General features: G+C 41.6%; 2 protein-coding genes across 14 annotated transcripts in view; one reads left to right on the top strand and one right to left on the bottom strand.

Moving 5' to 3' along the window:
* The window catches only part of LOC123511586 (mucin-7-like), a 5,919-nt gene extending 145 nt beyond the window's left edge, over positions 1-5,774 (bottom strand). The window contains exons 1-4 of one of the 2 annotated variants that reach the window (XM_045267606.1): positions 5,171-5,774; positions 3,638-3,777; positions 2,616-2,751; positions 1-1,643 (exon numbers count right to left, since the gene is read on the bottom strand). The exon at positions 1-1,643 is cut by the window's left edge and continues 145 nt beyond it. In XM_045267606.1, coding sequence (XP_045123541.1) covers positions 1,018-1,643; positions 2,616-2,751; positions 3,638-3,777; positions 5,171-5,342 — 1,074 coding nt within the window. In that variant the 5' untranslated portion in view covers positions 5,343-5,774 and the 3' untranslated portion in view covers positions 1-1,017. Of the gene's footprint in view, positions 1,644-2,615; positions 2,752-3,637; positions 3,778-4,615; positions 5,142-5,170 lie in introns of those variants that run through there. The other variant, XM_045267607.1, reaches the window with a different exon arrangement.
* Positions 5,775-7,039: 1,265 nt separating this feature from the next.
* The window catches only part of LOC123511693 (cell surface glycoprotein 1-like), a 68,590-nt gene continuing 55,629 nt past the window's right edge, over positions 7,040-20,000 (top strand). For 4 of the 12 annotated variants that reach the window (XR_006676919.1, XR_006676917.1, XR_006676921.1 and 1 more), the window contains exon 1: positions 18,584-18,724. Coding sequence is in view for 2 of the 12 variants with exons in the window: in XM_045267747.1 (XP_045123682.1) it covers positions 8,282-8,324; positions 11,835-12,074 (283 nt within the window). In the remaining 10 variants the exon portion in view is untranslated. Of the gene's footprint in view, positions 8,325-9,960; positions 10,069-11,834; positions 12,075-15,592; positions 15,734-18,190; positions 18,471-18,583; positions 18,730-20,000 lie in introns of those variants that run through there. The other 8 variants (XM_045267748.1, XR_006676923.1, XR_006676918.1 and 5 more) reach the window with 8 other exon arrangements.

The raw sequence follows: 20,000 nt of genomic DNA, 5'->3' as shown, positions 1-20,000 counted from the left end.
AGCTCTCTCGTCTTTAGTCCCCTTCTTCCATATCAGTCTTTCCAGCCTCTCCACATCCCACCCCTCCTTCACCACCTCCACCTCTTCCACAAGTCTCCCCACCATGAGTGTCATGCAATACAACTTTTAGTTAGAGTGTTCAACAAGAAGTAATTACGAAAGAGATAATTAATCAAAATGAAAATCTACTCAGGATGTTTCAAGTGTGTTACGCAATATTGTGTTGAAACGGTGCAAGTGGGCTCGTTCGATGCCTTTATAAGGTGATGGACACTGGACAACATGCACGCACGCACGCACGCACACTGAATAACCAGCAGACGACGGTGAATATACACACACACTTAACCCATTGTTAATTCACTTTTATTCTGCATCTCCCTCACTCACTCTCTGATTCCCTTCCGCCACGCCGCCAGCAGCAACATACTAGCCTGTCCACACCTTCGCCACACGCACACAACACGCTACAGGAGTTCGCAGTAACATCAGCCCTGATGTGGGGAGTACTGGCCGCCCTTAGGTCAAAGCCACTCCAGGATCAATATTCAGAAACACTTCGCTTTTTGCTTTTTCATCACGACATTTTCCAAACCACAGAGATTATTAACCAGTTTCTTAAAACAATTTCTCCTGTTGATAATGTAGAAGTCTTACAAATCTATCAGTAGAACAGTAAAAACCTGTGTCACTTCAGCAAGAGGCTTTTGGAAGTATTTAGTGGAGGTGGGAGAATACTGTCTTAGGATCCCTTGAGGCACTTGGGGATGTCGTGGGAGGAGTAGGATATGTTACTGTTCAAGACTCGCTCTTCCAGCTCAAAGGACTCTGCAAACTCTACCTCGGCGCCAGAGTACATGACGTGGGCGTTGAGGTAGGCGCCATGACTGCCGCTCATGTCCATGCTGTTCAGGGAGCCGCGGTACCCGCCGCTCATGAACAGGTCCGTGGGCTTCGTTTTCTTCACCTTACGAACTCGATGGTGCACCACGCAGGCCACCACCACCACGCCCAGCACTAGCATCGCCACGCCTGCCCCCGCCCCTGCAAAGTAGATGATGTGATCGTCGTGATCGCCAGAGACGTGTTCTCCAGAAACCTGACGCCGCCACTCTGCACCGTCAGTTCCCGGACAGAGATGTTTTTGTTTCTGGTTAGTGGTGGGTGTGCCTTTGCCAGCAGTGGTGTCTTCCCTGTCTGGCCTGTGTCCTGCGTGTTGTTGTTGATGCTGCTACTATCAGGCGTTGGGGATGTTGTGCTGCCGTGAGTTGTCTCTGCCGTTCGGTCCTCGATCACGTGCTTAGTCGTGCTGTCCGGCATCTCCGTCGTATCCTGCCCTAGTGTTGTCCCCATTCCCCCGTCGTCGATCAGAGGTGGATGCTTGGTGGAGGAAGGGGCTGCAGTTGTCTTGAGGTTGGTGTTCAAACTTTCAGCGCGTGACCCGGTGCTGGGCAACTCAAGTGTTATCGCTGAAGTAGGAGGCGCTTGAGAACTTTGTGGCGGAGCTGTGGTGGTGGTGGTGTGGAGGGGTGTGTATGTAGTGGGAGGAGGATCCAGGCCGCGGCTTTGTGGCTTGGCACCAGATGGCGCGCTGCTGGAAGACTCCTCAGCGCCAAGCATCTCCGCCTCGGCTTGCGTTTTGTCTGTGGGACACGAGGAAAATGTGTTGAAAGACTCAGAATACAATGAGGAAGGGAGAAGCATAAGACAACAACAGCCATGTGGAGAAGAAGACCTTACAGAGACCTACCGGTTTGAAAATCATTATGCTAAAGAAACTAAGAAAACACTGTATGAACTTTAGGTATCAAGAGAGAAAAAAATGAAAAAGAAAACCGTAAGACCCAAAGAATAAGAAGGGACAGGGTAAGAGGGTGCCGGGGGAGGAAGGAGTGCCGTTTGAAAGACAACAATGCCGACAAGCAACTCAACTCAGTGAGAGCAAATCGCGTGACTAAATTTTCACTATATCCATTTTAATGTAAGCAGCTGTTCTTATTCATGATACTCTTAACATGAGCACGAGGAGACACTAAAGGCCTGGAACAAGGTGGACGAGCTGGAGGTGTCTGGGAGGAGCAAAGTGAGCAGAAGGGTCAGAAAGAGCTAGAAGGAGAAAGGAGACTGGAACAAAACTAACCACATAAGACGTAAGAAAGGTAAGGAAATAGAAAAGTGATGAAAGTGAGGAAATGCAACAAAAAGAAGTGATAAAGTAGAATACCTGAAAGAAAGGAAAAAAGGTGGCGAGAATGCCAGAGAGGAGACAAAGTAAAGAGAGGGACTGACACTCTCATTGGACCTTTTTTGTCACACGTCTTATTGTCCTAAGTCACTGTTCGTCTTATATGGAAAAGAAGTAAAAAAAAAAAATTTGATGTAAAAACTAAACAACACACGACGAAGAGAAAATATTGAGAGTAAACAGCTGGGAAAAAAAAAAAGATTTAAAAAGAACAACGGGAGAAGACTATACTTTAAAAACACAAGAGGCAATTGTGACAAACAGACGCAACTCACCCGTCAGACAGGTAATGGAGAAAAGGTGAGAGTAGACAGGAGAGAAGAAGAGAAGAATTTTTAAAAGAACGGGAATACACGGGGATATAACGCACCCTTCAGACAGGACACTTTAAGGACGCCCTTGGGAAGCATAAACGTAGAAGATGAGTTGAAGTAACACACGTCCTTGTCCTCTTCGTCTCCTGCAGCGCCTCTTACGTGCACCGTCACTTGATCGCTGATCGTCACCTAAAGGGAGAAAAAAAGAGGAAGATGAAGAGGAGGAGAAAGAGGAAGAGGGTAGTTAGCGCTGGTACAGACTATATTTCATCATCTTTGCATGTGATTAACATCTTTGTTTAATCAAAATTGTAAATATAGAGAAGTACCATTGGAAAGACTAACAGAGAAAATAAAGAGATGATAAAAGAAAAACTAACCTGAAAAATAATAAAAGAGAAGAGACATAAATAAAAACACGAAAAAAACAACAGAAGTACCGTTGAAAATATTAACAAAGGAAAATAAAAGAGTATAAAAGAAATTAAATAGGAAAGTTAACTGTGGAAAACTAAAAGAAAAGAAAATAAATACTAGCTTCCAATAACAGCGACAAAAATAAAGACAACAGAGATATTCTTGAAGACAGGAAAATAAGACAAAATATGAAAAAAATTGATGAATAGAAAAGCTAATCCTGGAAAACTAGAGATAGAATAAATAACCTCCAGCAACAACAACAACAACAACAACAACAACAATCAAAATAGGAAAAAAAAATGATAAAGGTACCGTTGAAAAGACAAACAAAGGAAGATAAAAAAAATAATAATAACAAAACAGCAATAGAAAACTAGACATAAGATTTAAAAAACAACATTAACAACAATCAAAATACAAATAAAAAAAAGAGAGCGGTACTGTAGAAATGACAAACAAAAGAGGATAAGAGAAATTAAATATGAAAAAAAAACAATCCTGGAAAACTAGACCTAAGATGAATAAAACAACAGCAATTGCAATCATAAGAGAGAGAGAGAGAGAGAGAGAGAGAGAGAGAGAGAGAGAGAGAGAGAGAGAGGTACCGTTGAAAGACAAACACTGGGAAACCTCGCATTGTAAACCAGAGACTCACCTGATGGGAGGCTTTGGGCAGGAGGACGCAAGGCTCTTCTGTGTAACCTACGGGAGTAAATGTGACTTCCTCTCCCACTCCTCGCAGCCACATCGTCCTTCCCACCGACAAGCGAGGTGTTTTGATGGACCCCCCGCACGCTGAAAAGAAGAATGGGAAGAGCTCAGGAGATTTGTATAATAACAGATAGATAGTAGTAAGTTGACAGGTATTAGAGGGCAAGGGTGACAGGTAATAGTGACACAGGTAAAGGATTTGGTATTTCTTGTTCTTATGTATTGAGTTTGGTATTTCAACAGGTATTAGAGGGCAAGGGTGACAGGTAATAGTGACACACGTAAAGGGTTTAGTATTTGTTGATCTTATGTATCGAGTTTGAAATACAGAACTTTATTATTTTTTTACTTTTACGTGTTCATAGATAGGAAAGGTGTTTGAAATTAGAAAGATGTTTTATTTTTCTTGTGTTTACAGTTGAAAGTTGAAGAGTAAAGGTGATGTTTGTGTTCACATGCAGGCACCGTGTTTAAGATTATAGGGTGAGTGATTTACAGGTGGTTCACTGGTATTGAGTTGAACATTGGAGAATAAAGGAGGTATTTTGTGCCTATACGTATTCAATTTAATAGTATAGTGGGTGATTTCGGTGTTGACTGGTATTGAGTCTGAAATTAAGGAGGGACGGTAGTTGATTTTCATAACATGTTAACCCCTTCACTACTGGAACACATTTTCATCATAATTTTTTGGTGTGATAGACCATTTTATTGACATTAGGAAGGGTCTATTGAGTTCACTAGATTTATGGCCACAGTCTTTACTATTTTGACCCCTACATGAAATTCTGAAGCTGTATAAGATCACCAAATAGTAACTAGAGTGAATATGAAAACGCGTCATGGTACTGAAGGGGTTAAAGAAAAAAGGAATTTCCGAGATGATTAAATCTACTCGAGACAAAGATACATTAAATCAGACCTTCCTTAATTCATGTAGACTGTTTTCAAAGGTCGCAGGTGTTATGGATAGGCTTCTTAAAATTGTGTGTGTGTGTGTGTGTGTGTGTGTGTGTGTGTTTTCTCGTTGATGGTGTACAAACCTCGTAAATGTAAACTATCATAACAATAACGAAAATACACTTGAGGAATCGATTATGTTCACTGGAGCCACTTGGAAATAGTCAAAATAAACCCGTAGAAACTTGCTAAACACGGAACTGAAAAAGGAGAGAAAAGGAACGAAAATGGGAAAATGAAATACGGGAGGCAGACAGGCAGGTGGGCAAGTAAGTGGACTGACGGAGACATACTCGTATATAAGCAGATACAGACTGACTGGGAAAAAAAATTAATTAATTACTCAGCAGAACACAGATAGACAGGCAGGTAGACTGAAAGGCAGAGACAGGTAGGTAAATAGATAAACAAAAAGGATGTCAGGGAGATAGACAAACAAACTGATAGATAAACAGTAAAGTAAGCAGACAGACAGACAAACAAATAGACAAACAGACATATACTTAAGCATACTCACATGTATAAAGCTGAAAAGTACCACTACCACCACCATCATCACCATCATCACCACTATCACTCCCACCAACACCAGTCTGACTTAGGACGGGGCTGACCACTATTGACACTACCACAAACATTGCTAACACTACTCTTCCACTGCCACCACCACTACCACTACCCACAGTCATCCTCGCCAGCCACAACCAAGACGTGTTATGAGCCCCTGCTTCTCGTGAAGGTGATGACGGTGATGTGATGAAATGGGAGTGTGCCGGAGGTTGTGTGAGTGTGTGCGTGTGTCATGGATTTCGTGAGTAGAGAAAGGAAAAGAAGGGAGTCAGTTAGTCAGTCAGTTAATCAGTCAGTCAGTCAGTCAGTCAAAAAATCACCTCTTATAGAAATCAACGTTTGCTTTACGTGTGTTTGTGTGTATGAATGCACGTGGGTATTTGTGTGTGTGCGTGTGCGTGCGTAATGTGTGTGTGCGTTTGGATGAGTGCTATAAGTGAGGGAGTCCTTTCAGGGACAGCTGTTGTTGTGAAGGGACGCTGGCGGTACTGAAGAAGGGAGCAGGAGGAGGAGTAGGTAGTGATGGTGGTGGTGGCAGCGGCAGTCACGGTCACTGGCTCTCCTCACAGGAAGACAAACATCCTCTCTTATTTTTAGATTTGGTTTGTGTTTTGTAGTTATAGCCATAGATTCTCTTTGCATTGTTGTATTAGAGTATGTTACTGTCCCTTTCTTTTCTGTTACCCTTTTCTTCTTCTTCTTCTTCTTCTTCTTCTTCTTCTTTTCTTCGTTGTGGTGGTAATAGTAGTAGTAGTAGTTGTTGTTGTTGTTGTTGTTGTTGTTGTTGTCTTCGTGAGAGAGAGAGAGAGAGAGAGAGAGAGAGGCGGTGCACACAGGCGCGCTTGCGTCAGAAAAGCTAAAGTTAAAAACAGATAAGAAGAAAGGATAGTAAGAATTTAGCATAAATACATAACACACACACACACACACACACACACACACACACACACACACACACACTTTTACCTTTATTATCATTACTTTTTTTTTCATTAGGTTTTCGGTAGTAGTAGTAGTTGTTGTTGTTGTAGTTTTTATAATGATGATGATGTTGATGGTAATAATGATAATAATAATAATAATAATAATAATAATAATAATAATAATAATCATGTTCGTACTCTTTGTCAGATTAAAACGTTCTGGGAATTTTCAACTAAACAACGGATGTTACTGATAAATGTAGTGACACACACACACACACACACACACACAGAGAGAGAGAGAGAGAGAGAGAGAGAGAACATTAGTTTGCTTTTTAATTAGTTTGGGTTAGGTTTAGTTGGGATCCATTCACGTAACTAATTTCAGTGTTATGTAGATAACGATATAAAAAGAAAGACAAAATTAAAAGTGATTGATTGATTGATACATTTATTGTTGAATTAATAAATAATTACGACAAAGGAGGAGGATGGGCCTTGCCACCCAGCCCCTGGGCAAAGACTTAAGGTTAATGTATCAAAAATCTAACACTGGACAGTATACACAATAAGAATACAAGTATTTCAATAAATAAATACACATATTGCACACATTATTGCCTAAACATCCTACAGTGTTGGAGCAAACTGAGGATATTTCCTGAGTATATCCCTGAGAGTGGGTGAGTCTAAGAGATGGTCAATGAGGCTGTACAAGTCATGCTGACTTTGTGGCCTAAATTTAGCAATGAGATGACATTCCATGATATAGTGACGCAGAGTGTGTCCCCTTGGTGCAGCACACAGCACACACCAGGAGAAGCACTGACTTCCAAAAAGTATTTGTAGCCTAATCTGACCCTTATTGCCACCCTGTCATGTGATGCAGTGTATCTCCCGTAGGTGTAAGGACAGCTCTGGGAGACACGTGCATAGTGAAGACTAGTGCTACTGCCCCTATCTACGTTGCGGTTATATAGTGTCTGATAATTGGTTGGAAAAGGTGATTTTTATAGTGCCTGTTTCCTTCACTAGTTTTTCCATTCAGTAGCATCGTTAGAGCATTGGTGTTTTTACTATCCAAAACACTGCAACATTTCAGAGCATTATACAGTATAGTCTCCCCTTTAAGACTTATTAAATGTTTTCTGTTACACCAAGCACGCACTAAAATATAAAAGCAGAATGAGTGTATGTGTGGGTTTTCAATTTTCTGTTAGACTTGCGTGATAATTTGTTAGTATATAAGCTGAGAGGAAGGACATGATAGGAAGAGGAAGAGTTGGGAGGGGAGTGGAAGCCGCAGGGTAGCATGGATAATATTAAAGAAACGAGACTTTCAAACACGTACCGATATAAAAACTAAAGAATACATACTTGAGTCTCTTTACTGGTTGTTATGTTGGATTCAGATGACGATTGCCTGATATGGAGGTAAAATAAAGAGGGATATATGACTGGAGGAAGCGGAGTTAGAGTAGAAATAGAGTAGTATAGCATTAGTTAAGGACATTATGGTTACTTTAAGTTTGCTGGTGAAGAGGTTTTGTATCTAACTTGCATAATGATTTGGTGGTATCGAAACTGACTTTTTTTTCTAACCTAACATGATACTATGATACTGTATTGGTACGTGAGAGAGAGAGAGAGAGAGAGAGAGAGAGAGAGAGAGAGAGAGAGAGAGAGAGAGAGACGATGTTTTGATTGTAGGACAGAGATACGAAATAGAAAGAAAAGGTAGAAAAGAAACAAAATAATTGAAGGTAAGGACACAGGACAGCTATATAGGACAGTGGAGGGCGAAACAGAAGGCCAGACACACACACACAAAGATAAGATATGTGACTCAAGCACGATCGAATGCACCGAGGCAGAACTAACACATATATAAATTTCTCACAGACTCATATGATAAGATTATTGATATCTGACCTTTGATAAAATAGAGAAAGAGTTAGGAATATAGAGCAGCATTGGAGCGCGGGACATTCCGGGCGCATGTCACAAACGAATCATTACGATCAACAAGTCTGCAGGAAGAGACGAGACGCGAGAAGTGAGTCTGGAAGTGAGGGGACGCAGGCTCAGTCAAGGGCACCATAGTCTTCTCGGTGCCCAGATATGAGCCATACACCATGAAGCTTGCCCTGAAGTTGATGCCCCTTCTGCTGCTAACAGGTAACCGAGGACAGAGGGGCGCTGGTATGTGGTGACCTGGATGGCTTGTGTTTATCGAGATGTCAAGCACAGGTGGTGGTGACAGTCGTGGAGGATTGTTGTTACTTATATGCTTCTTGTGGTCCCCCTGCCTTGCTGTCACTGAATTTCATATGATGTGTTCATTATTTGTTTATTCTCCCAGTGCACAGGCTTGACAATAATGAGTAGGTAATGTTTTTGTCTCGGGAAAAGTAAATATTTGTTACGTAACACTAGCAGGCAGGGTCTCGCCTTCTCCCGTATTATTCCTCGTTTTATTATTTGTGGAGGTAGGTTTATGAATACTCTGAATAGCGAGTTCTGAGTCATGGGACAGCTATATTTGCATTATGTTTATTGTACAACACTATAGTGATCCATACAGGTTTTTACACCTGTCTCTCCCTACACATTTGGGAAGATCTACATTTAACTGTCATGTTAACAAATTTTTATTATATTATTGTCAGTTATTTGTTTGAAATTACTTTTTATCTTTTGTGTTTAATTCTGGCAGGCAAAACTATACATGTCTACCAAGTAAGTGAAGTAAAAACAAAGAAACATACAATAACATCAATAAGAGGAAAAGGAGACAAAATGGATGAAGATCAGGAAAACCTGTATACATAAATAATGCATTAGTAACCATTGTTGTGTACATGTTTACAATGTTATTTAAAAATAATTGTGTGATTAAAATAATTCATTTGCAGAAGACACAATACTGTAGGTTTGAAAACTTTACATGCTCACCCATTGTGTTTAGAAGCATTTTATGATATTGGGTCTGAGAGAGAGAAAAAGAATTATTGTGAAAATTTATACAAAATGCTTCATTCACATTGATATGAAATTTGCAGCTGAGGAAGGATGGCTCAGAAAATTTCATATTAGGTAGTATCTTACTTCCAGAGTTCCTTCAGATGTGTCATATATATCAGCTGTTGGTCATTCTGTAGCAACTTCTTGGGTTTTTATACACATATCCTTGAATCTCCAGTATGTTAATGAATGTTCCCAAGCTACATGTACTTATGTTTGCTTGAATTTTGATGACCAGTTGATGAAGCATCTTAGGAGTAGCATTTAGCTGAGGGAAGATCCCCTTCAAAATATGCCCTCCTTGCTGCCACTACAGGCTGTCCCAGCAGTCATTCATTCATTCATGACATAACAGTTTAAGGAAATAATTATTGATTAATTTCACTAAAGAACAACCAGAACAGAATTCTTGTACATTACTAACAAGTTAGATCAAGGATAAGGATTAGTAAGTTTCCATCTTTTGGTACAAATTATTCATTATGAAATACTGAACAGAAATCAATATATACAATAATTACATATTCTTTACATTAATTACACCTTGATGTGAGCTGCTTTTGTTTTGTCAGAAAAGACACTAAGACAAAGTATGAAGGAAAAGAGAAGAGATGTATTCATTTATCATATAGATAATGTCATTATGTCTCATATTTGAGAGATGTTGTGCTTCCACTAAAGTATTAGGTCATTTTTTTTCTCAATAGCTTCATATATGACAGGTATTGTCCATCTATTTGAATATCAGGAGATGCATAAATGTCTGTACATATTTTTCCTGTTTCTCTAGCAATGATCTCCCATGGGTTTTCCCCGGGGCATCAGAGGAAGTGAGGGCCTCTTGTTGGTGACATCTGCCGTCCCTCAGGATGGTGCTGCCAGGGCAAGGAGAAACACTGTTGGCATTTTGCTTGCATTGCTTTGTTAGCCATCCTTCTGAAAGTAACCCTTTTACTGCTATGGTTGCCTTTTAGTAATATTCAGAACACTGAAGAACATATTTGCATTAAAGGGAAAAAGAAAGCAAAATAGAGCTTAATTTTGTCTTTCTTGTCTACCGACTTTTTAAAAGATTCTAGTACAAAAATAAGTGTCTGAGAAGTTGTGGGTGATTGTGGAAAAATTTGTTTAGCAGTGAAAGGGTGAATAATGGCAGAGTGTTGTTTGTAGAATGCATCAGTACCTACCCCTTAGTTACAGTTCATAGCTTTAATTAGAATTCAGCATCTCTAATCAAGAAGAATATGTAATCTATATGGTATTCATCTTTAGGGAGCTTGTATTACATAAGATATACTTCCCTTTTGGTAAAAACATCCAGGTGTGCATAATTTTCTTTCCTCTTTTCTTAGCCTTTTTCATTAGAATTGCTTTGAAATACATGATGATTGTTTTAATATGTTTTGATTTTTGACAGTCCCATGAAAGCTTTATTAAGATTCAGTATTTATAGGCTTCTATGAAGTCAAATAATGCAGTACAACGGTATTGCCTATGTGATTATTAGTCTTGTAGATGTAGCAAATGTAGCATGGAGTCTTGACACTGAAACAATAAAGATGACATCTCTTGTAAGGCAAATCAGAGAATTTGTCATCAGTTTTCATTTTAATGTGACAAAATTTATGAGACTGTGTGTCACACTTAACTTTGTGACCTAAATCTCCTCTGCCTGATACTAACAGCCACATTGATAAACATCTTTTTCATACCATGTCTTTAAACTAACATAAGTAAGACATTCACAGAATGTTTTCCTTTGACAGACTACTGCCTTTCTTCCATATCCACTGGTACCCTCATTTCTTAGGTTGATGATTTAAAGTTGAACATTGAAACATTTTTAGCATTCATGATGCAGAGTGGAAGGTACATATTGATAATTTATTAATACATACTCATTTTTTTCTGTTGAAGATCATTGTTCACTATTTAAGATGAAAATGTAGAGAAAAGTTTAGCAATTATCCTCCCAAGTGGAAAGTACTGTCAGCTCCCTACTTGATGAAGCAGTTTGCTTACTCATAATTCTAACAAAAGTGATGTCATCTTTTTTTTCATGGCAGCTGTCGTTAGCTAAAGCTAAACTGCCTCTAATGTATATCATATGCCTGCCTTCTTCCTCTCCCCAGCCATACCAATCCCCTTCCCTGTCGCTCCTCTCCACCCCCAATGCTTCTCATAGCTTCTTCCCCTACACCCAATTTCTCTCTCTCTCTCTCTCTCTCTCTCTCTCTCTCTCTCTCTCTCTCTCTCTCTCTCTCTCTCTCTCTCTCTCTCTCTCTCTCTCTCTCTCTCTCTCTCTCTCTCTCTCTCTCTCTCTCTCTCTGTGTGTGTGTGTGCACACATGCATGAGCTATATTGCTTATACTGTACTGTCCTGAATGGATGAGAGAGACAGAGAGGATCAGAGATAGATGGAGGTAATAGGTAGTGGATATGACAAGTGTAGAAACAAGCAGGGAGTGGAGATAGGAAGGTGGACTTGAAGTAAGCTTGAGAAAGGAGGTGTAGCTTAATATATGTAAGTACATCATAATTTCTGGCCTGTGATATTTACCTGTTAAGATCCCTTGTCTTGACATATCACTCTAAAGAGAAGTATGGGTAGGAAGGCTGCTTCATCAAATAGGGAGCTGTCTCAACATAAACCCTTCCTTTCAGTGGTGTTAGTGCAGCTAGCCGAGGCAAGGGGCGGTGGGCGTGGTGGTGGCGGCAGCAGGGGTGGAGGCCGAGGCATTGGCCGGGGTGGCTATGGTGGAGGACGGCGAGGGTCCTCCTCCAGCTCTCTAAATTTTGGATCTGCTAGGCGTTGGTCTACTGTGGGAGGACGAAGAATATATTTTGTCGGATTTTACGGAGGGACGTCATACCGAGGAGCAAAGGGCACCGGTGACAGCGATGGTGAGTACCGTTCTGCTCTGTGCTGTGTTGACAGTTCCCTTTGTGTGGGATGTGTACTGTGCCTCATTCATCCAAGGCCAGACAAAGCAGGTAGCTTGGCATTGCTGAAGTCTGCACAAGTCTGTTCACAGTTTCACTGTGATAAGAAATGAGTAGCAACTCTAGAGTTAATACAGAAAATTTCAGCTAACATCTACAAGAGAATAGGTTTTGCAGTTTCTATCCAGTTTAATGATTGATAGTGGTTGTTTAACAAGTAAAGGTCTGTAACTTTATATTACTTTAAAGCAGAATCCCACTTTAATTGAATGACATTGGAGGTAAACTTCAGATAACTAAAAAAAAAAAAAAGGTTTTACATTTAGATTTGGTATTACCAAATAATGCATAGTTCAGTCTTATAAGGTGCTTCCCATAACTAAAGGTGATGATGCTGCACCAGGTCTGTGTGTAGGAGGAAAGGACTTATTGTGGATGAGGGTAGTAACAGCAAAGTGGAAAGTTAAATATTAAGCCTTGCCTGGATAAATTATCAACAAAGCCCATCAGCTCTTGGTGTACAGACTCATGCCAGCTCCTGCCGTCTGCTCCTCTCAGGTTTGGATGAGTGAGGTGTAGTACAGTGGAAGGTGTACCTACCATGGGGGTATAATGATATGTAGCTACAGCAAAGGTCTGTGGTATAAAGTGTTTATATGTCCGTGTATTCATCGAGTGGTATGGACATGGTAAGTTATGGACCATTAGCACTGGTTGAATACTGCTGACCATTGCATATATTTCTTGTGGTGGAATACCATAGTGAAGACTGCAAATTGATTTCTTTCTCCAGGAATCTCATGTTAAACTCCTTCACTACTGAGACGCTCTTTTTTGCCGTGTCTATGGCTTTGGGTATGATTAGACAATTTTATTTACATTTGGAAGGGTATATGGAGGTCATAAGATTAATGGCCAGAATGTTTACTATTTTAATCTTGATACAAGTTTCTGAAGCTGTATAAAATTGCCAAATAGTAAGCAAAATGAATATGAAAATGCATCATGGTACTAAAGGGGTTACTGAAATCGTGACTTTTTATGAAATATGATATCTTTTAGAACATTTTCACTTTTATATCTTCATATGCAGTGACAGGTCATAGTACAGTATACAGGTGAACACTAATTACATTCAGTTATTCCATGGCACTGAATCTGAACCATGCTAATTTAAAGCATCAGTGTTTTCTGTCTACTTTTGTTTGGAAGGCTTCATGTTTCAGGGATTTATGAGATTGACATTTGCTTGCCAGGGAGAGTTTTTGCTTTATTTGTTGATCAGATAAATTATATGTACATATTTTTACATTTCTGCTCAAGACCGAGTAATGCATTCAGTTGTGATGTGGAAAGAGTGGAAGAATTAGAGAAAAGTTTGTCTTTGTGTTTCCATACATGGGAACTGTCTTCACAAAATATTATTAAACTGATTAATTATTGATAGAAATTAGTGTGATCAACACCAGCATCATTGAAATATTGCTTTCCTTTTAAGGTGCTCCTCACAGGGTATTGCCTTAACAGAAATGCTTGTAGGATATCCCAGCTGTACATGTCAATTATGGCATCTCACAATCATTAAGACATGCTAAAATGTGTTGAGAAGTATCCTGTTCATCATTATCACATTTGGAAGGCAGCTTTGTGTTTGCTAAAGACTGGGTAGACTGAGGATGAAAAGATGCTGTAAATAATGACTGTGAGAAAGGACAAAGAAAAGATGGTAGTTGGCAGTCCAGCAGTGGCAAAGCAAAAATTGGTTTGTTGCCTTTGGCTGATGATGAGTTTGTAGGCCATACTTTGTCCAGCACTAAATTAGATAAAGCTACTGAATGTCATTGGTCTCATCTCAAGCTTCAGTATAAATTCAATTTTATAAAGAAGTAGAATGAAGGGAAAACAAGAGGATGTACAATTAAGAAGAAAAGATGGGAGGAAAAAAAGGATAGCAGTTGATGGGAGATGGTGGGCAGACCAGACCACCTTGCTATTGTTCAGAGTGTAAGCAATCATGTAAAACCTTCATCTTTTTTTGCATGAAGTGTGTTGTTAGAGAAGACCAAGAGGCGCAGAACAAGGGACTGGGAACCTCATCCTCAATTATTTGCATAATAAGACAATGAGTTATATCTAGCCATGGCTATCCAACCTTTCAATAAGAGTGCCAGCCTGATGTAGCAGCAATGGGGTATAATAGTAATGGTACCTCAGTGGAGCTTTTCTTTTTGTTAATTTTGTTGCCCATGGTCACTGATCTTCTTACACACAAAAAAGGTAAATTGAAAAACTTGTGTCTTTTTTTTTATGTTTGTGGCTTCATTGTTATCTTGTAGATCAGGTGTCCTGCCGTAGAGGTCATTGGAAGCAGTAGTTTTAGGGTAAAGATATCTTAAAACATTATGCACACTCAAAGCACCTGATATATACTGTATGTTATCTATGGGTGTGGCAGAGGCTGCTTATAGGGGGGAATGATAGAGACTTGAGGGAGGTGATGATGACTGACACTGAAAGGGGAGGGAGGAGGTGCTGGGCAGGGCAAGACACAACAGCTGATATGTAAGCACCTGCACAAGACACTGACACTTGATCTTACCTTAATTGACACATTATTTCAAAGTTCATGGTGTGACTTCCTCACAGTCATTACTACAAAATGTTCTGGCGCACATTCAGAGTTTGTCGAAATATGCTAATGACTGCAAAATAAAGTGTGAGTGTGCGTGAGTTAGTGAGGGAGGAAGGGAGTAATTCATCAGAGTTTTCAGTGTGGTGTGAGGTATGTACAAAGGATGAATTGCAAACATGTGCATACGGGACCCATTGCTTGAAATAGTTTGTGGGGGAAAACAACAAAACTTCTGCTTATTCATAATGTTGTCTCCTGTTGGATTCTGAGTGTAAGGAAAAGAGCTGAGATTTATTAGTGGGTTGTCAGTATCACACTACTGACCACACTGTTTACTTTGCTGTGTCTGTAATTACCTGTGAGTTTGAATGCTTTTGACTGCTTGTCATTTTTCATTTAGGCCACAAAGATGAGAACTCTCCTGTTGATTATGCACAGAAAGGAGGAAGACAAAGTGGTAGTTTTCTTTAATTCTTTGTAGAAATCAAAAGAAGACTACCATTTTATGATTAATAATACAAGAATAAATGTCAGTAAAGGTGAATGGTACAAGGAAAAAAATGACACTAGAATAAATGTCACTGGAAAAAAGGCATTAGAGTAAATATTAATTAGAAATACTATGCTGCATTATTTTTGGATAGAAGTAAAGTAAATAAAAAGAAATAGTGTTATGATATTATGTTTTATGCAAGAGGGGGAAAGCTGGCCAAAGTCACCATAAAGAATGAAATAAAGAAAATTGGCCCACTTAGTTGCTAGTCCCCTTTGAGATATGAGAGAGTTATATAATGATATATTATGAAAAATTTTTATTCCTCAAACACACACACACACACACACACAGCTGGTAACAGGACGGGGAATGAACCAGCTGTCAGTCGCTAGCTAAGAGAAGAGAGGATGGGGAGAGGAGGAGCCAAGCCAATGAGCCTCTTCCTTGTTTCTCAAGAGGCCAGGAAGTGTCTGCCTTGCAACTTTAAAAGAGGTGCATCAACATTGTGCCTCTTGAAACTGTTACCGCTGTTGGGGAGGTGTTGACAGTAGTGGTGGTGGTGGTGGTGTTAGTAGTGGTGGTGGTGGTGGAAGGGGATTGAAGTGGAGTAAAGGTCGTGATCTGGCTGTGATGGTGGAGACAATTTAGCGTGGGAGATTGATCAGTTGATGTTTTTCCTTTACTATTTAATATCGGAAGTGCTTATGGTGATGGTGATGTGGTGGTGGTGGTGGTGCAAGGAGACTGAAGTAGGACTATGGTATTAGTGGATATATAGCATGGAAGACTAACTGATTGACTGAATTTAACTCCTGACTCCTATTGCCTTTCGTAAACCCTAAAATTTAAATACGTAATCTAAGGTGACAGTGGTGGTTGTGGTGGTGGTGGTGATGGTAACAATAATATAAATGGTAAAGAATAATTAACTTACGCAGTCGTAATTACAAAATCAGATGCATATTCATTCAGTCACGTCGAAAAATACTACCTAAGAATGAAAAGTATGAGTGTGGATGTGAGTGAATGAGTGAGAGTGAGTAATTTATGGGAGTTTTCAATGTTTACAGTCTTATCAGTTTGTGCCGTAAAATCGTCCTCAGCTGGTGAATTAACAAGCTATTATCTTCGTCATCACTGAAGTAGTCAAAAGGGTACAGTACCTACCTACCCTACACAGGTTCACGTGATGCTGTTTGATGGTCATTTTATTGTTGTTTTTACCGTTCATTTAATTTTAAACATTACTATTGTTTTTATAATATTTTTATGCAACTTTGTAATCTGCTGGCTCCTGTATGACCTTAGTTGCCAATGCGCAATTTTAGACTTTTTTGGTCACGTAATTAATCCTGCTCTGTTTCCCCGTCCTACCACTTGAACAGTGATTATTAAGATCCTTTGGAAATTACAATGCATGCACGCTCATGTCTGCGATGCACTTCACTTCCTAGTAATAAACTGTTACGGTGATAGACGTTACTATGAGAAAAACTTGTCTGCATCCTTAGAGAGACGTAGGTTAAGAGGAGACTTGATAGAAGTATTTAAGTGTTATAAGGGTTTTAACAAAGGGGACATGAATGTAGTTCTTAGGATCAGTAGCCGGGACAGAACCAGAAATAATGGGTTTAAGCTTGAAAAATTCAGGTTTAGGAAAGAAATGGGAAGAAACTAGTTTTCAAACAGTGGTTGATGAGTGGAACCATGGTACAATAACTTTTGATGTCTCGTTATTGTACCATGAGTGGAACGGTCTCAGTGGTCATGAAGTCAGGGCAGAGTCAATAGGCAGCTTTAAAAGAAGGTTAGATAAATTCATGGATGGGGAAGATAGATGGAATTAGGTAGATTAAGCACACAGGGACTGCCTCGTATAGGCCTGGTGGCCTCTTGCAGCTTCCCTCCTGTCTTGTGTTCTTATGAACATCGTGGCAGGAAAATGTGACGCTTTTGCCAGACATTTCGACTTGTTGGTTGGTCTTCTTGTGGTGTAGGTAGTAAACTGTGGTGTTGGCCTTACTTTTATTATCAGTTTATATATATTACTTATCTTTATCATTCCAATATCTACGAATTTTTCCATCTACCATCATCATCATCATCATCACTACCACCACCACCATCATCATCATCATCATCATCATCATCATCATCATCATCATCATCATCATCATCATCATCATCACTACCACCACCACCACCATCATCATCATCATCATCATGATCAGTCTAAAAGGGTCTTAGCAGGTTTTCAGTAATTATCAGTTAAGTAAGAGTGAGAGAAGACGAGACTCGGAAGCTCTCTCTCTCTCTCTCTCTCTCTCTCTCTCTCTCTCTCTCTCTCTCTCTCTCTCTCTCTCTCTCCATCAAAACATGGTTCTTTTTAATTCCCATATTTTTTGTGCATACTTATAAAGATTTTTTTAACGACATTTTTTACTTACTGTCGTTTCATATTACAGGGAAAGGGCTGAAATACACAATCTGACCGAAATCACGAGTGAACCATAAGATGTGAGGGAAAAGTGTTAAGTCATTCGGAAAAAAAAAAAAAAATAGCCCACAGGGAAGGAAAAAGTTTAAGGGAAAAATATCCTACAAGGAGGTTAATGGGGGAGGCTTAAATATAAATGGCTAGATGATAAATGGGGTCATGGGCGAAGGTCTTGGAGGATAAAAATGTCCCGCACAACAAGGGGAATGGAATAGTTAGGCTTAACCTAATGGCGGCGGCGGTGATGGTGGTGGAGCAATGCAAAGGTGCTTCCCGTTTTGGTAAGGCTGTGTGACTTCCTCTACTTCCCCCGCCTAGTTTTATTTACTCTCTCTCTCTCTCTCTCTCTCTCTCTCTCTCTCTCTCTCTCTCTTGCCCGATGCATCTATCTGATCACCGTATTTCGTTTCCTTTGCCTTGTAGCGTGTTATTGCGAATCGCCCGCTGCACTGATAGTGATAAGTGATGGTGCAGGATAATGGTGCCTGATGCCGGTGAGGAAGGCGTGAGTGAGTGGTGGTGAGGGGTTGTGAGGCAGCTAAGGAGGAGGAGGAGGCGTCACAGTGGTCGTGCCCGTGGTGATGGGAGGTGCAAGTGGTCACCAGAAAGCATTCCTCACGTCCCGCATCCCACTCATCATTCGCGCCTCCCTCCGCCACTCCCATGCCACACCTGCACGCATTCCAGCAGGTGGTGTGTGCACGCTCCCCTACACCTGTCGAGGAATAGCAGGTTTGGATTCGTGTCTGAGGTAGCGTTAAATTGTTTCCTGAAGTGTGCTGGTTGTGTGCACACAGCACAGCCTCACAAGTGGACTTAGTTGCCGGGTGTCGCTGTGCGGACCGTGGCTGCCTCCCGTGGGTCGCTTCGCCTCGCCGCTGCCCATCTGTATTCGCTGAGGTGGTGCAGTGTCAGTGGAGGAAGCGTCTCGCGCACATCTGAAGTGTGGCGCTGAGCCGTGCCGAACACGCGAGTCTATTGCGAGTGTAAAGTAGTGACCTATTTCATTGTTGTTGTTCGTGACCATTGAGGGTGTACGTGTGCCAGCAGTGCCCCCGTGCCCCGCAGCGTCTATGTAGTGGGTGTCCCGCCGCGGAGTGGCAATGCTTTAGGCCAGCCTAGTGCAGTGAGTGACGGAACAGTAAACATTCCTCGGTGGGCGAGACGAGCCAGGCTGGCCGTGCGGGCTGCCCAGTGTGAGGATGGTGGGCAGATAAGGGTCGTAGAGGACCCACCCAGTGTCCGTCAAGAACACGTGGAGGTCGTGGGTTATCTTTCTGACCTTATATTTGCATTACTTGCTTGTGAAGGGGCCTCGTCACGCCGCTATCGGAGGTTGTATGGGTGCTGGGGCGAGGCTGTGGGTGGTGATGCTGCTGGAGTGGGAGTGTCGTGAAAGACATTTTTTATTTGAAAGTGTGGGAGTGGCACCCTGGGGAGGCAAAAGGAGCAACCTGCCATCAGTGGAGCCACAAACAGCTCTGTATTGCTGCTTGGCGGAAAATAGCCACTGCAGGGATGGAGGCGAGAACCCGTGGACTGCCGCCGCTGCAGCTGTTCCTTCAGCGACGCTCCCTAGCTATCAGCGGGGCGCGAAGGCCAGACCGCCGCGAGAAAGACTACACTCGTGACGGTGAAATTCATGTTTCACGGAGCATTGCGTGTGGCTGTGGTGCCTGGAGCGGCACGGGTGGCCATCCCGCCCCTCGTGGCAAGACACGGGCGGGAGTCCCTTGGGGAATATAGGAGCGTGCAGCACTGCATGGCAGGTTGCTGGCGGCATCACCACCCGCTTTGGTTCACCCGAGTCGGCAAGGAGGTTGGAGGGACGATACCTCTTTCCCCCGCTCACCCACCCCAACCCCGAGGCCGTCTGCCTGCCGCCCAGCTTTCCCCGAGCACCGGGGGTGTCTGGCCACTGCTCTTTGCCGCACCAGTGGGCTGTGGGCCACTCCTGCTTCTCCAATGTTTCTGGAAGGCAGCTTGCTAAGTTTCTCGTGAAGGCTGTTGTGCAATATTCCTGTCGTTGAGTTGTGAATGAAGCACTTACAGGGACTGGCAAGGGAGGTGGGGCACGGGAGTGGGAGGTCCTTACACGGGTTGTGGCCGGTGCCGGGCGGGGGGAAAGGTGCATCGTGTGCGGGGGAAGCAGTTGGAGACACGCTGATTACCATTCGGTGACTCCTGTATCCCTGCCAAGAGATCGCGGAGAGTGGACGATGTTGGTGCAGTTTAATTGGTACTATACAGGGAAGGAAGGGA

Source organism: Portunus trituberculatus, chromosome 31 (assembly GCF_017591435.1).
Source record: "Portunus trituberculatus isolate SZX2019 chromosome 31, ASM1759143v1, whole genome shotgun sequence".
NCBI lineage: Eukaryota > Metazoa > Arthropoda > Malacostraca > Decapoda > Portunidae > Portunus > Portunus trituberculatus.
Note: the sequence above shows the minus strand (reverse complement) of the source record. Positions and strands in the feature narration are given on the sequence as shown.